Raw genomic sequence first — 16670 nt, forward strand, 5'->3', positions numbered from 1 at the left:
TCATTGCCCACAAACCACAGCACTATTTCACTCTAATAGACACCTTCAGTGGACAGATCTGCAGAGAAATAGGCCAGAAGAATGGAAACACTCTCTCAGTGAAGGAGTGTTTAAAAGTGTAGAGAGGAGTGTTGTCACTGGGGTCAGAGAATGACACCTCCCCCCTGTCCCAGTCCAGCTGCACTCTGACCCTCTGGGGTTTCTCCTGCACAGTGAGGGCTGTACGTGGGGAAGTCAGGGCTTTGTATTCCCCTGTCAGCAGCCCTATACCCCACACTCCTCCTGCTGAGCTCAGATCCACAAACCCTTTCCTGCTGACGGACTCTTTAGCTACACCCACCATCCAGAAATCTCCATCCCCCACCTCTACATCCCAGCAGTGTCTCCCTGAGCTGAATCCCTCAGAGCCCAGCACACACCACTGCCACCCATCAAATCTCTCTGGATTATCAGGAACCTGCTGACTCTCACCACTGTATCTCACACTGGTCAGATCCTCAGACAGTGAGAGGATGGGATGTGCTGTGTTTGGGTCCAGAGTCACAGGAGCTGAAGGGACAGAGAATGAGACGTCAGCACTGATCTGCACAAAGGGAAACCGTCAGATACAATGGGCTCCTAATGATATAAAATGAGTTTTACAAAACCAGTATAGGGAACCATTAGAGCCTCAAATACACAGTAAAGGCCAAAAGTATCAGGCCACCATTGTTTTCGGCTAGGTGAAGAAGAACGTATTTAATATATGCACATTTAATGAATAACAAACCAAAGTACAAATATTGTTTGCTATTTCTACCAACAATAACTTAAAAAGTTGGCTTCCAAATAATCTTAGACAACACTTTTTAAAATTGTTGCTTATAAAAGCAGGGACTACCCCTGTTTTCTTCAGTTCAGGCGTCTGCATCTTGTTGTGTGTAGATACTGAACTCTTTCTGCAGAAATAAATCCTATTTCTTATACGGATATACCTTGCCATGCTGGTTATTCTAAGGGGCGACATAGCTCAGGAGGTAAGACCGATTGTCTGGCAGTCGGAGGGTTGCCGGTTCAAACCCCGCCCTGGGCGTGTCGAAAGTGTCCTTGAGCAAGACACCTAACCCCTAACCGCTCTGGCGAATGAGAGGCATCAATTGTAAAGCGCTTTGGATAAAAGCGCTATATAAATGCAGTCCATTTACCATTTACTCTGCTGAACATTGCGAAGCAGGTGGAGGGGTGGGAGAGCCTAGCACCCATAGCCTGTAGTGCCAGTAAGCCCCACACATCTAAGCCTAACTCCTTCTTTGCTGTAGTAGTGCAAGTAAAATACGCACCAGCATTTCAAGCAATATGGAAAAGAAAGAGTTAGACTTAGATGTGTGGGGACAAGTAAACATTGTGACAAGAATGTTTCTTTTGCTAGAGACCACAAGATATTTGTCTACTGCCTCCTGATCTTCCTGGTCTTCTCCTGTTAACATTACTGGCCATCAGCTGGACCTTGCTGAGTGTGTACTGAACACTGCACCTGGAAATATTAAGCCTTTTTGCAATTTCTCACTGGGAATAACCTTGCCACAACATACTTATTTGGCTCTGCACACCTAAGCCAAACTCCTTCTTTGACATATTTCTTTCAGATTTACTGCTTGCACAGGGCTCTTACACAGGCAGGACCAATATGACTCTGGCTGGCTTTATCAGCTTGTGGAAAGGATGCTGAAGATTCCCCCTGTACAGTGACAATGTGGAGCTCCCTGCCCCCAGTACTCACTATATTGAACAGTCCCCAGCATCTTCTCCCACACTCTGTACTTCAGATTGCCCAGGTGCTTGGCCACATCAATCAGCGCTCCTGAGACCTTCTCTGGATCCGCCAGTGTGCACTGGGCTCTGCAATAATATTCAGGAGTCACTTGTGCTGTGGGCGTGGCTTCATTACCATAAAATTTCATCAGCAGCAACATCAGATCTTCATTCTATAAGAAAATGGCTCCATCCCTCCCAGCGTTCTGCCACACAGCCCCACTGGCTGCCAGATATGAAGCAGCCCGACCCCACTGAGGGACACACACTCACAGGAGCATGGGGGGGAAGGGGGAATCTATATTCCATTCACTGGTGACCTGTTATCTGTATAATGGTCATAATAGTTTTTATGATGTTAATCATTATGATTAACATAATATAATTATAATCATTTCATAAGTTCATATGTTTACTAATTTAGGTATGAATGTAACATTTTCTTCCATCTGGTCCGATTTTACTCATCATTGATGAAATGCTACAGTACTTAAAACTAAAAATAAAATACCACTCACATTTTAACTGCAGAGAGAAAGGAAGAGGAGATTAAAAGATTGAAAAGAGAGAAAGGCTGGAGTTCACATACCGTATCTCCACATCTTTGTAACTCTGAAAAAATTAATAAAAGTTGGTTTTTATCACTATAACCAATACTTAGACAATAAAAAACTGTATCAATGTAATATATTCCCATTTGATAAATTGATAAACATGTTTTATGTGTGATTATGACATAGGATTTACCTGCAGGAATGAGACGTCTTCAGCTCCCAGCTCCTGTTCTATGGCTCTGATTTGTTCTGAAAGGGATGATATCTCTTCTGTCATCTTCTCAATCTTCTCCTTCATCATCTGACTCTTCTGCATCTCTTCCTCCCTCAGTGCAGTGATCCTGGCTGCCTCTTCATCTTTTAGGAACTGCTGAAGTTTCTCAAACTCCACCTTTATCTGTCTCTCTGTGTGCTGGGCCTGGCTCTGGAATAAACATTATTCACCATCATTTCAGCACAATCATAAGCTACATTTTCAACACTGTGATTTAAAGGCTTCAGTACAGTACCTTGATGTGCTCTGCTGTTTGATCACAGATTAGTTTCACTGCATTATAGGATTTTAGCTTCTCCTGCAGTGGAGCCAGTGCAGTCCTGAGTTTCTCCTGGAAAGAAATGACAGAGTTCACACTTTACTGAGGACACAGACTGATAGTAAACACAGCCTACACAGACAGCACAAAAGCACATAGTATACAGGCAGGTTTTCACTGCATGAATGTGATAATTTTATGTAAAGAAATACTGGCAACTAAACATGTGTTTGAGCTTGTTATACAATTTGCAAGTAGGATACATTAGAATGCTCAATTATGCAGGAATTATGTAATACATATAGAAAAGTGTCATTATCATCTGTTTTACATAAATGCTTATCATTTCTTAATTTTTGTTCTATGTTGATATTACATTTATTACACACAACATTTATTGTGCCAAAAAGAGAAGTAGTCACACAATATTGCATTAATTGTCAAAATCATTTTATAAATGCAGTCTATCCATAATCTGTGCCAGGACTGCAGCTATCATTTTAATTACAGTCACTTAATTGAAATGAAAATATTGTTAAAGTTTTGTTTATTGTTATTCATCTCACTACAGATGGGTGTAAGAAAAAGAAGAAAATTAATTAGCCCAGGGACCACAGTGCAGTATAAGAACAGCCATAAACAATTAAAAATTAGAATGAATCCAGCAATTAAAAAAATAGCAAAGAAAAAAGGCACTGAAAAATACTTAATGGACAATTAATCATCATTCCTGTAAATATGCATGAAATCATATGGTTAAAAATGCATAAAAACGTGCATTCACAACTAGTAGATAAAAATACATTAAATCCTGAACTGGCAACCCGCTCCCCTACTCAGATTTCACTGGCCTTGTCAGTTTAAGGGTTAATTTGAGCGTTGGCAGCGTTTACTTTACAAAATGGATGTTATAAAACAGCTCAAAGCTCTACCTGCCCCATCCACAACAGGACATAATTCAGAATTTACTGGATCTTCTCATTCACACTCAGAACCACCGATACGTGCCAAAGCTACAGCATCTGGATCTACAACCCCAAATGAAGTCAGTGGCACTGCTGGTCTTGCTATGCTACTCGATCCAGCTAATTCAGCTAATGACATCAGCTCCCCTCCAGCTTCACTAGCTAGCAGGAGCACATCAGGTTCCAGCAGCACTACATTTGGACCAGACCCTCCACTGCAAACTCCACCAGAGGATTTTAGTAGAGAAAAACCTGACCAGGTGAAAGAGGACAAGTATCTAAGCCTCATTTTTAGTGGGAAAATGCTCTTTTGTAAATGACTGGTGGCACAGGAGAGACTGACTGGGGTACACAGTAAAAGCAGATGCAGATTATGTTTCCCTTGTGGGAAATTCAAATTGTGTGCAAATGTTGATTCAATCTTTAAAATGAAGGGACATTGCAGTTGGAAGCATGCTGTTGAATATAACCAAGGCTTTCATAAACATGCAAGCTCTAAAGAGCATCTGACATGCGAGGCCGTTCAGAGGGAATAAGAGAAACGCTCTGAGACAGACACAGAAACTTCCAGAAATTGATTAACACAGAGCAGCCTTCTAGAAATAGATAGTGCATGGCATCCATAACTGATATTTTGGAACTTCAAATATAACACTGTCATTAAGACCCATGTAAAAATCAGTGCCTTCCCAGTGAAAAAAAAGTTCCTCCACTGATGGACGTCTGATGCTGGCTTTGCCCCGCCCTCTTGCCTCTCTCTGTTAGTCATGTGACACATAGTATGGAGCTCAAACTGCAGCCATGACTGAGAACAAAGGTCACTTTATGCAGTTCTTTTATTAAATCTCAATAATTTTTATTCCCAGTGAATTTACAATAGAAAAGATTAAAGCATACACAATTTGATACTATGTGTAAATTTAAAAAATTTTAAATTTTAAATTCTTACAAGCCTAAATAAATAAGGTAAAATGGGAAATATGTCTGACAATTACCTTATACTCTTCTGCAGCCTCCTGAACTCGTCGCATTTTGTGGTTTTCATGTTTTCTTGAAGTTTGGCAGACAAGGCAGACGGGTATTTGATCCTCCAAACAGAAGATTGTGAGTGTCTGACTGTGCAGACTGCAGAGCACTTCAGATCCTGCTTTAGCTCTCTGACTTCTCTCCTTTAAGAATGCCTCACAGGCATTCCTCAGAGACAGGTTATAGGGAGGTGGATCCATAGAAGATCTTCTCCGGCACACTGGGCACTCCTGAGATCCCTTCTGTTCCCAGTACTGCTGCAGACAGGCCTTACAGAAGCTGTGACTGCAATTCAGAAGAACAGGATCCCTGAAGATTTCAGAGCACACAGGACAGGAGAGCTCCTCTTCCAGGGGAGAAGATCCAGACGCCATTCTGTCTCAGAGCTAGAGCACGTCTTATGCCAACTAATAGAACTAAAAATCTTAATAGAGAGTTACCCCCAGATCCAGGGGAGGGATTTACAGATAAGAGTAGGTAGGTATGAACTACAGGCAAAACAGGTTTTCTCTTCAGATAAAATCACACTATTTCCAGGTTTCCTACCCCTCCCCCGCTCCACAATTTTCTATTTATTCATGTTTTCGTTTTTGTCCTTAATGTTAAATATGAGGGTAAGCAGCCTGCCTGTACAGCCAGGTGCAATCCTGAATCCACACGGCAAACCAAAGTTTGAATTCGTGAAATGTTTGAAATGCAGCGTATAGTCGGTCTCAATTCTTTTTAATGCATCGATTTGATTAGAATTTATTTTTGACAAAATAAGGTGGTAGTTTTAGTTTTCACACAGGCTACAGTGAACAGGAATTCTCCCTGACACTGAACTTTGGCTGTCGTTTCTTCGTCAGTTCAGTTTGAGAGTTGCCGCACGCAGATTTTTAAAATAGCTGCATAATGAACCATTTTTTCTATTCACACTCAAAGTGCTGCAATCAGCTTGTGAGAACTGCTTCCCTCTTCCTGTTGGACACACCAGAGCTGCAGAGTGAGGGGATCCACCAGGGGGCAGTATTGTGCAGCTGAGGTCTGTGTGCAGCTGATTGGCCAGCACTTCCAGGGCCCTTTCATAGCTTGCCTGAGTGTCTGATTCAAACAGAAGAGTGACCACAGGGGAGGAATCAGACTTCTCTGAGTCAATGAGCTACAGCACCTGGCTAACAGCATTTCCAGACCAAGATGAATTTGAGCTGTTTTCTTTCTGTAATGTGTACCATCAGTAACCATGCAGTGCTGGTCCATGATGCAGGTAAGCAGTGAAAAGCTCTGATCTCCCTGCAGTGCTCTGAGACTCAGTCTCTCCTCTGTACTCAGGGTACTGTGGTGAGCTGAAGCTCCTCTGCTAGTCGATGGGTTTCACACACCTATGAGGGGTGTGTTTCCCTCTGTCTGTGTTCATACTGCACTGGAGAGAGAGACTTACCTCATCACACACCTGGGAGACACACTGGTGACAGGTCAGGAAAAGAGCAGCACTCTGGTGTGATTCCACTGGTGCATTTATTACAATTCAACTGATTACACACAAACCAATGTATTTACTGCAACATTCACATCATGAGGTTATGAAGTTACATTCATCGAGAACTGCTGTAAAAATGGATCTATATATTTTTTAAAGATTAAATAAAATATTGAAAGAGAATTTTGTATGATTCCACTGGTGCATTTATTACACTTCAACCGATTACACACAAACCATACACTTACAATAGCCGTAGTAAAAAAGCGCCCTTTCAAGCATTAAACCTGCTCAGAAGCAAGTAAATAGTCCTCTTTCTTCAGCTGATTTTTACCCACAATCCCACAGTGACTGCTATTCCACTCTTACAGACACCTTCAGTGGACAGATTCGTAGAGAACCAGGATTGAAGAATGGAAACACTCTCTCAGTGAAGGAGTGTTTAAAAGTGTAGAGAGGAGTGTTGTCACTGGGGTCAGAGAATGACACCTCCCCCCTGTCCCATTCCAGCTGCACTCTGACCCTCTGGGGTTTCCTCTGCACAGTGAGGGCTGTAGGTGAGGAGCTCAGGGCTGTGTATTTCCCACTGATTTGCCGTATACTCCACACTCCTCCTGCTGGGCTCAGTGTGAAGTCCGTTTTCCTTTTGATGGACTCTTTAGCCACACCTACCACACAGTAATCTTCATCCCCCACCTCTACATCCCAGCAGTGTTTCCCTGAACTGAATCCCTCAGAGCCCAGCACACAACCCCACCTATCAAATCTCTCTGGATTATCAGGAACCTGCTGAATCTCTCCACAGCATCTCACACTGGTCAGACCCTCAGACAGTGAGAGGTTGGGATGTGCTGTGTTTGGGTCCAGAGTCACAGGAGCTGAGGGGACAGAGAATGAGACGTCAGCACTGATCTGCACAAAGAGAAACCATCAGATACAACAGGCTCCTAATCAGTGCTGTAGTCATTTTAAAAAAATAAATTAAATTTTAAAAAAAGAAGGCGGTTAAACTCTGGGCCTGGTCATCTTCCATCCTGGCACATAAGCACGCTGTGAGCTAACCCCGCAGAGCATAAAGGAGCTAACGCTCTTTTAAGATGGACAATCTAAACACTATCAGCCCCAGGGAAGCATTAATCCCTTCTTCAGATCAATTCAGACACTTGGCAGGATAAATTCATGCCATGTGTTCCCTGCTCAAAACACCTAAATGTTCTAAAATCAATTTGCCCAAATTCTGCTCATAACATGTTCCCTCAAACTTTTTCAATTAAACAACACCAATCCCCTAAATTATGTGGTCTATATTCAATTTACATCGATAATACTAAGGGAAAATAATCTGTTTTCAGTATGAATATGAATATTGCAAGCAATCCATGACTGACAATAAAAATCAACAATTTTTGATGCTTTCCACGTTTCTGTCAGTAATACAAGTAAAAACAGTAAAAAGGTGAAATTATCATTGGCATCAGAATTAACAATCAGAAAAAAATTAGTTTGAACAGCCTCGGAAACAAATGGAAATCAAAAATGTTACATTCACAGAGTTTATATGAAACCAAATGAACTGAACAGAAGAACTGAACAGGCCAGCCCCTACCCAAGGGGGAATCAAAGGGTTAATGCGGTCTTAACACAATGTAGTGTTATTCATTCTTTTAAGCCAATAGCAATGTTTAAATGGTTTGAGCACAGAACTTTTATTTATTTGTTTTTTTTTCTCTTACCGTGGTCATGGATCACGAGTGGAACTGCAGTATCTGGCAAGCTGGAAGGCTAACTTAGCCAATAAGCTAACACTGGCATCGTTACCTCCACTCTGGAGCTCGGGTGAGTGTTTTCCACATTCATAATATATCTTACTATATTGAAATAAAATGCCGTTTGAATGGAAAATATGCATTGTGGTGGATATTACTTAGCAGCTCGCTGTTTTGATGTGTGGTCGTTAGTTGGCGAACGTTACCGCTAGATCTCCTCCTGCTCTCTGGCATTAACAAGCCAGCCACCACAGCTAGCTTATTAATGTCAGGGTAGCTGGCTATGCCAAACATCTGGGTAATCAGGGCCGAAATATTACTTTACCACATAAAAGTGGGGTACATGCAATGAACTGTATAAACTATACAGTTCAGTGGGTACACGCCGCACAGCCACGCTCCGGATTTGGCGAGGGGGGGGGGGGGGGTGGAGATTCTGGGAGATTCTGTGTTTGTCTGAGCCATGACGCTTCAAATAATTTCAAATAAAAACGGTGTATGGGCTGATCTGTTTCAGGATTTTGTGCCACATGTGCAGTAAACTAGGCTACATAGACAGTTACACGCAATAAGCCTATTTCGGTGTTGAACAGTCGGATTGGCAGGAACAATGGTAATAAAAATGGACACAAGAAATGTTTTGAAGCGTCATGGCACAATGTCCGACATGTCGCTCTCATACAATGACGATAGTCTCTAAGAGATGTAGAAAACCTAAAAGAATAAAGCATTATCGTAACTAGGAAAACTGCATCAACGTAAAGGGTTAATTAACGCTCTAAAAACAGAAAACAGTGAGTAAAGGCTGCGCCTCAGAGAGAGAGAGAGAGAGAGAGAGCACAACACAGAAGTAAAATTCTTACTCTATGCAGATGACCTGGTTCTCCTGTCACCTACTGAAGAAGGGTCAGGAGAACTTAGCTCTGGTGGAGGATTTCTGTCAGAACTGGGCCCTGACAGTAAACTTAAAAAAGACAAAAGTAATGATCCTCGAAATATACATATATATATATATAGACCACACCCTAAATTACACCAACCTTAGACCACACCCTAAATTACACCCACCTTGGTCCGAACATTACTGCATCAGGGGGCTTTACCATAGCAGTGAATGATGCATTAAAAGAAAAAGCTCAAAGAGCACTATATTCCATATAAACAAAACTTCAAAAATTGTTCTATTGAATAACTGGTTTAAAATCTTCAATAGTTTTGACAGTAGTAAAACTAACCAATAAACACAAAACACAGACCAGCTTCATACCAGCACTGCTTACCAACAAATCAGAGTAATCCAAGTTAAGAAGAAGATCAAAATCTCTTATCTGAAATATTGGGATCACATAGTCAAAACACAAAAAAAGTAGATTGATATCAGACCCTAAAAAGAGACAACACATTAGCCGAGTATCTCTTCTCTTTCAGAGGTACAAAGCAGAGACAGATCCTGACCAAGTACAGGCAGTGACCTCACACTTGCAATTGACAAAAGTAACCGGAATACATGGTTATCAAAAGAAGAACGTGTATGTGGTCACTGTTAGATAGGAGAGGAGACAACAGAGATTCTTTTTTGGAATTATTATTATTATTATTATTATTATTATTATTATTATTTGTAATTGTTATCACAGTTAGACATAGCAATTGTTCTGTTTAATTTATGTTCACGTTGTAACATATTTCTGTATGTACACTTTGACAATATTTGCATATGCATTTTAGGCCAATAAAGGATTTTGAATTTGAGAGAGAGAATGAGCACTCAATAATAAAATCGCCTTGGTTTCACAAAAAACAATCATTATAGTCTTAGATACATGTGTGAGAGAAGCACCAGAAGTTAATAATATTTGTATACGTGCCATGTTTTATAATCATTGTAAGAGGGTGCAAAGCCTGTCCTTCCCCTAAAATACGTTATCATTCTTGAAACAGCGTTTTATTGTAAACGTCAGTGACTTTAAGGACTGGTGCTTAGTCTCTTCACTCCAGGGCTCTTACACAGACAAGACCAATATGTCTCTGACTGGCTTTATCAGTTTGTGGAAAGGATGCTGAAGATTACCCCTGTACAGTGACAATGTGGAGCTCCCTGCCCCCAGTACTCACTGTATTGAACAGTCCCCAGCATCTTCTCCCACACTCTGTACTTCAGATTGCCCAGGTGCTTGGCCACATCAATCAGCGCTCCTGAGGCCTTCTCTGGATCCGCCAGTGTGCACTGGGCTCTGCAATAATATTCAGGAGTCACTTGTGCTGTGGGCGTGGCTTCATTACCATAGAAGATTATCAGCAGCAGCATCAGATCTTCATTCAATAAGAAAATGGCTCAGCCCAACCCCACTGAGGGACACACACTCAAATGAGCATTGCGGAGGATATCATAAATATAACTGACTAGCCATTATCATTATGTTCCGTTTAGGCTAAGCATTGGCATTGTATAATTTTATACGATAATGCTTGTCATTCTGAATTTTAGATTCTAGTTGGAATTTTTTAGTCTGATTTGACTCATCATTGTTCCAATTCTACAGTACTTGTAAACTACCTCACATTTAAATTGATCAGAGAGAAAGGAAGAGGAGATTAAAAGATTAAATAGTGAGAAAGGCTGGAGTTTACATACCGTTTCTCCAAATCTTTGTAACTCTGAAATAATTGAAAAAGAAGAGTGAATTTTTATTACTACAACCAATACTCAGACAATTCTATCAATACAATAACAATATTTTGGAGAATATTAAACGACTTCATGCATACACACAATAATACACACAATCAATAATCTTTATTGAGGCTGGGTAAACAGCAAGTCTAATCAAAAATGAAAAAAGAGAGAGTGAGAACAGATCTGACCTTCAGGGCACAGAGTATGTCAACATCATGGGAGATCATCGGCACATCACAGAATCAGGCCCACAACTGAGAACCACTGCTACGGTTGCTCTCAAGCCCCCGCAAACATAAGCGATTCCGACACCAAAGCCGTCCCACTGGTAGTCTTTAAGAGAGCAACCAATCCAATGACTTATGTAGCGAGCTCAGGGGGGTACTTCGTGAAGCAGGATTACTGAGTTAGCTGGATAACTGCACTGAGTAAAACCCTGTATCACAGAGCAGGATTACTGAGTTAGCTGGATAACTGCACTGAGTAAAACCCTGTATCACAGAGCAGGATAACTGAGTTAGCTGGATAACTGCACTGAGTAAAACCCTGTATCACAGAGCAGGATTACTGAGTTAGCTGGATAACTGCACTGAGTTTTGTACTTTACTTTCTTTTTTACCATTTTGTCTGTTACTGTACTGTGTCCACTTGCTATTGTGGTTTTTGTCATCGCAGAAAGCTTGATGCTTCATGCTTACAAGAGTTTAAAACATGTGTGTTTAAACGAGTGTGGCTTAAATGAAGAATTTGATATTACAATTTTGTAATGGGGCAATTTATAGACCACTTTGATTGACACATAGTGGACTATATTGTATTCTCTTAGCCTTTATGTATACTGGAATTACATATTTTTTGTTTTTCTGTGTATATATTATACAGTATATACTTTTTACATTGCTTACTTGTGCGTTTTTAATTATATGTTCCATGTCTGCGATGATTCAACACAGGTCTACATTCAATTGATCCGATTGTGGTCTCATGTCTTATCCTCATATATACTGCACCTTAATGTAATTTTTAAATGTTTTTCTGTATAATGGCTGATTGTGTACTCAAAGTGATATATTTCAGAGAAGCCTATTGGATGATTCATCCATGTGTGCGGATAATGGATCACCGCACTCTTTACACCTGATGAAGACAGATTCGTCTGATGCACTTTTGGGAGCATTAAACTGTGTGCCGGTTTCTTTTTTCTGTACCTGATATGACACATGACTTACCTGCAGGAATGAGACGTCTTCAGCTCCCAGCTTCTGTTCTATGGTTCTGATTTGTTCTGAAAGGGATGATATCTCTTTGGTCATCTTGGCAATCTTCTCCTTCATCATCTGACTCTTCTGCTTCTCTTCCTCCCTCAGTGCAGTGATCCTGGCTGCCTCTTCATCTTTTAGGACCTGCTGAAGTTTCTCAAACTCCATCTTTATCTGTCTCTCTGTGTGCTGGGCCTGGCTCTGAAATAAACATAATTCACCATCATTTCAGCACTATCTGGTGCTGCATTTTCAAAACTGTGATTTAAAGGCATCAGTACAGTACCTTGATGTGCTGTGCTGTTTGATCACAGATTAGTTTCACTGCATTAAAGGCTTTTAGCTTCTCCTGCAGTGGAGCCAGTGCAGTCCTGAGTGTCTCCTGGAAAGAAATGACAGAGTCCTCACTTCACTGAGGAAACAGTCACACAGTCAACTTCACTGCCTACACAGACAGCACAAGAGCCCCTGCTCAGACAGAGAGGAGCCAGAATGGAGACTCAGGTCACAGCTTGTGTAAAGACAATGTGTTCACTGAGACACATATCAGTGCATTGCCTCTATGACAAGACACGCCAGGTAAACAGGTGTGAGTGTAGGAAATTACACACATTGCTATAGTTACAAACTATATTCAATTGTTCAAACCTGTATAGGCTATATAAAGTTCTTATATTTGTAGAATGGTCAGAGGGAAACCGAGGGAAATTGTTGCTATTCAGTTATTTATGTATTAAGTCAATATTCAGCTTGCTTAAAAGTTTAGGCTGTCAGTGAGTTATGTTAATTGAAGAATAGTTTATTTACACACCTTATATTTCAGTGCAGCCTCATCTCTTGGACAGAAGTTGTGATTTCTGTGTGTTCCTGTTAAACAGTCAACACAAATGGGTTCATCATCATCCAAACAGAAGAGTTTGAGTTTCTCACTGTGCAGACTGCAGAGCACTTCAGATCCTGCTTTAGCTCTCTGACTTCTCTCCTTTAAGAACGCCTCACAGATATTCCTCAGAGACATACTAATGGAGGGTTGATTCTTAGAGGATCTTCTCCTGCAAATTGGGCACTCCTGAGATCCCTTCTGTTCCCAGTACTGCTGCAGACAGGCCTTGCAGAAGCTGTGACTGCAACTCAGGACAACTGGATCCCTGAAGATTTCAGAGCAAACAGGACAGGAAAGCTCCTCTTCCAGAATTGAAGATCTGGACGCCATTCTGTCCCGGTAGCAGGTCTTGGTCTGCGAGAGAAAATCGGGGCGATCTGAGGTCCACGTCTACTGCTTAATTAGGCACATACAACCGGGTTGCGTTACGGATCGCTTCTTTCCACAGTACGTGGCTGAGATGAGACGTGAAAACGTAAGCGAGACCAAGACCAAGAACACGACGAGTCGACGATTTCGTGAAAAGTCTTAGTAATTAATTTATTTTTACCCCGTGAGAGCCAAGGGAAATATTTGCGTTTGTTTGTTTACTTTGTTTAAACAAAGTAAGTCCTAAGTCCACGAGTGTTCAAGCCTGTTCTGAGCTCAGTAATGGCTTCTGTTAAATCAGCTATTGAGTTTCACTTTTACTTCCCGTTGTTACACAAAATTGCAGCAAAAGACTGTCTTTATATTAGTCTCCTATCTTTTCGTCTTCAAAGTCAAGAATTTATTCTCCATCGACATTTTCAGAAATGTTTTCATTTGTGAAATATACAGAGTGAAATCATGTTAAAAGGTCCCTGATGTGACTAAAGCGCCCACCTGTGGGAAACCGTACTTTTCTCTTCCTGTTAAGAGACACCTGATTATCAGACAGCAAATCCTGCAGGGGGCAGCATTGTAACACTTAGGTCTGAGTGGGCTGATCTGCCAGCAGTTTTGCTCCAGCCCTGTTCTTCAGGTTCTGTCAGTTCTCTCATGTGTGTTAGTCAAAATTGAATCTCATTCCCAAGCTAATCAAAGCACACACCCTCCCTAACAAACATGATTCAAACACAGATTCAGAGTTTGACTCCACAGTCCATGCCTTTATAATATCCTCACTGATCCAGGTAATGGAGAGAGTTGTGCTTCAGAGTAGGTCATTACAGCACTAATGAAGCTAATGGAGAGAGCTGTGCTTTAGAGTAGGTCCTTACAGCACTGATGAAAGCACGTGACTGAAACATTTTCTGCTGTGCTGGACAGAGGGTGAACGCATCTTGAACTTTTTCTCTTTGAATGAGCAAGAGCTACTATATAAACTTTTTTCTTTAAATAAAAGGAATAACTTTTTCAAACTCAATGTGTAGCCATTTCCTAAAAACAATTCGCCCCTCAAGGTCAAAGTTCAGCTTTTGGACAGGGAGGATGTGATATGTGAACATAAACCTCAGTTACCATGGTAATGGAGAGAGCTGTGGTTCAGAATAGATTCAGAATGTGTGTGTCATGTAGACCAAAGGATCTGCACAACACACACCTTCAGACATCTGCAGGCGACTTCAGTTACCCCTCTGATCATTGGGAATTGGTGACAGGACAAGGATAATGTAAAGAAGGAAGAATGAGGAAAAATGTCTAAATGTTGTAAATGACCCTTTTGGCACAGTATGTCAGTCAGCCTACAAGAGGGAAATCAGTTCTGGATTTGGTGCTGTGTAATGCCTCTGTAGAGGTAATGGAGCCACCTGGGACAAGGGATCATTGCAATTTGTTTTAATGTATTTGGGCAAAGTAAGAGGCCCTCCTCTGAGTCAAGAACTTTTCATTTTAGGCATGCCAGCTTTAACAAGATGGGAGCAAATTTATGGAGTATAGACTGGGTGCAACTTCTCGATTGCAATACTGTGAATGAAATGTGGGGCAGGTTCAAAAGGGTCATTATTGAGGCACAATGTAAATTCATTCAAAGGTGAGGAAAATTCGATTAAAAAGCAGTCACCCCAGTGGAAGCCTTACAAGAAAGCGTGAGGGAAAAGAATAAACTTTATAAGACACACTGGGATGGCAGGTATTCCATCCGCCAAGTTACGCCTTGGCAGGGCGGCATGCCCCATACAGCACCGAGAGTTTGGAACTTTTCAGGGTTCCCTACAGGAATAACCGCAATGGCCACAGACTCTCAGCTCTTAAAAACTATCATTTCTGTACCTTCTGACCCCATTTCAACAGGCAGAATTCACAAATATTTTCACACATCCACACAATAAAGCCCCAAACTTAGGGGATTTTGTGCTTTTTCCTTCTTCTTTTTCTTGCCAGTTACATCATCAAAAATGCTACAGTCACAAAGAATGTGTCTCCTCATTGGACATTTACCTACACCAGCCAATGAAAACATCAGATACAAAAGCAAAATGGACATATATAGAAGTGCACGTATAAAAAAACTTTGCCACCCCAGTGGCTATTTCACTAGTAGCTCACAGGGCACTGGGTAGCGTGTTAGCCTATGGGACCTTTAGCCTAATGACAGGTACAGATGTAAATCCCCCCTCAGACCCAAATTTCTATCTCGTCACACCGGCTTCCATGCTAGCTAATAATTGCCTAGAAAAATTTAAATTTGCAACAGTGCAGTCTTTGCGGTGAACTTATTTATATTTTTGAAATCCAAAAAAAATAGACGCACACTTTAAACAGTTTCAATTTCGCCGTTTTAACCGAGTGTAGCGTTAGCGACCGGACAGCTAAGGAACCAGTCAGATATGCTAAGCAAATGGGCCTGGTAAGCTGACAGGAAACAGGATGTGCACAGTGCCTGATAACTAATAACCGGAAAGACAAGTGGTTTATTAGCCTATCATACTGCTCTGCTGATGGGCTGCCCTGCTTTGACAAGCTGTGCAGCTACTGTTTACGAACCCATATGGAAATAAAATATAAGCCTTTTGCTGCATACTAATTATTACTAAAATTCAAGCGCACAGCAGCCAAGCAAAGCATTGCAAAACTGTGTTTATGAGCGATTTTGTTTTCAGGTCAGGTTTGGGTTTCTGATTTGACGGTACCAGTCGGGCTTGATCGGGTTGGGTCTCAAAGTCCTGGGTACAGGCCGGGTCCAGGCTTCAGTTTCATGCCCGTGCAGACCTCTTGCTTTTTCTCATATACTGATACAAAGAACTGTCATTGTATGATGATAATATTAAATAGCAAATTATGTTACAAGATGGATTTTTGCTCTTTCTTTTCTATGATATGAACCATATGAGTGACCATGCAGTGCTGGTCCATGATGCAGGTAAGCAGTGAAAAGCTCTGATCACCCTGCAGTGCTCTGAGACTCAGTCTCTCCTCTGTACTCAGGGTACTGTGGTGAGCTGAAGCTCCTCTGCTAGTCGATGGGTTTCACAAACCTGTCACAGTCTGAAGGACAGAGTGCACACACACACACATAAACACACACACACACTCACACTCTCTCACACACTAACGTTATATTTTTATATAACTGATCCTCTAACCACAAGCAAACCACAAAATCACACAAAACCACAAACCGCCCCACTGCTGAGAGTAGCAGGTGAGATAGGAGCCCCAGTGCTCTCTCACTCCACACACCTGGTAGAGTAAGGGCTTCACCCAACACCTCAGCACCCTCTTGTGGACAGAGTGAGTATGACCACAGACATTTCCTTCACTCTCAGTTCACAACACCACCCAGGGGGCACTG

The 16670-nt window shown here is 41.5% G+C and overlaps 3 protein-coding genes across 3 annotated transcripts in view; all 3 read right to left on the reverse strand.

Annotated features, from left to right (window-relative positions):
* The window catches only part of LOC118229535, a 41295-nt gene that overhangs the window by 412 nt on the left and 24213 nt on the right, over positions 1–16670 (reverse strand). The window lies entirely within an intron of this gene.
* Positions 3–5829, reverse strand: LOC118228954 (tripartite motif-containing protein 35-like). Its single transcript, XM_035420561.1, has 5 exons — positions 4839–5829; positions 2855–2950; positions 2525–2769; positions 1760–1896; positions 3–549 (listed from the first exon to the last, which is right to left on the reverse strand). Exons 1-5 carry the CDS (start codon positions 5241–5243, stop codon positions 23–25), a joined length of 1410 nt encoding a protein of 469 aa, XP_035276452.1. The 5' UTR covers positions 5244–5829; the 3' UTR covers positions 3–22.
* On the reverse strand, positions 6348–13783 carry LOC118228887 (tripartite motif-containing protein 35-like). The gene is made up of 6 exons (XM_035420446.1): positions 12842–13783; positions 12317–12412; positions 12001–12231; positions 10730–10752; positions 10210–10328; positions 6348–7206 (listed from the first exon to the last, which is right to left on the reverse strand). Exons 1-6 carry the CDS (start codon positions 13241–13243, stop codon positions 6683–6685), a joined length of 1395 nt encoding a protein of 464 aa, XP_035276337.1. The 5' UTR covers positions 13244–13783; the 3' UTR covers positions 6348–6682.

This window comes from Anguilla anguilla, chromosome 6 (assembly GCF_013347855.1).
Source record: "Anguilla anguilla isolate fAngAng1 chromosome 6, fAngAng1.pri, whole genome shotgun sequence".
NCBI lineage: Eukaryota > Metazoa > Chordata > Actinopteri > Anguilliformes > Anguillidae > Anguilla > Anguilla anguilla.

Coding starts and splice junctions, on each gene's coding strand:
- LOC118228887 (XM_035420446.1), bottom strand. CDS start 13,243: ATGGCGTCCAGATCTTCAATTCTGGAAGAGGAGCTTTCCTGTCCTGTT. Junction 10,753..12,000: donor AAGACGTCTCATTCCTGCAG/GTAAGTCATGTG, acceptor CAATTATTTCAG/AGTTACAAAGATTTGGAGAA. Junction 10,329..10,729: donor TACAAAGATTTGGAGAAACG/GTATGTAAACTC, acceptor ATATTATTGCAG/AGCCCAGTGCACACTGGCGG.
- LOC118228954 (XM_035420561.1), bottom strand. CDS start 5,243: ATGGCGTCTGGATCTTCTCCCCTGGAAGAGGAGCTCTCCTGTCCTGTG. Junction 2,951..4,838: donor AGGCTGCAGAAGAGTATAAG/GTAATTGTCAGA, acceptor ATTTCTTTCCAG/GAGAAACTCAGGACTGCACT. Junction 550..1,759: donor GCTGGGGACTGTTCAATATA/GTGAGTACTGGG, acceptor CTGTCCCTTCAG/CTCCTGTGACTCTGGACCCA.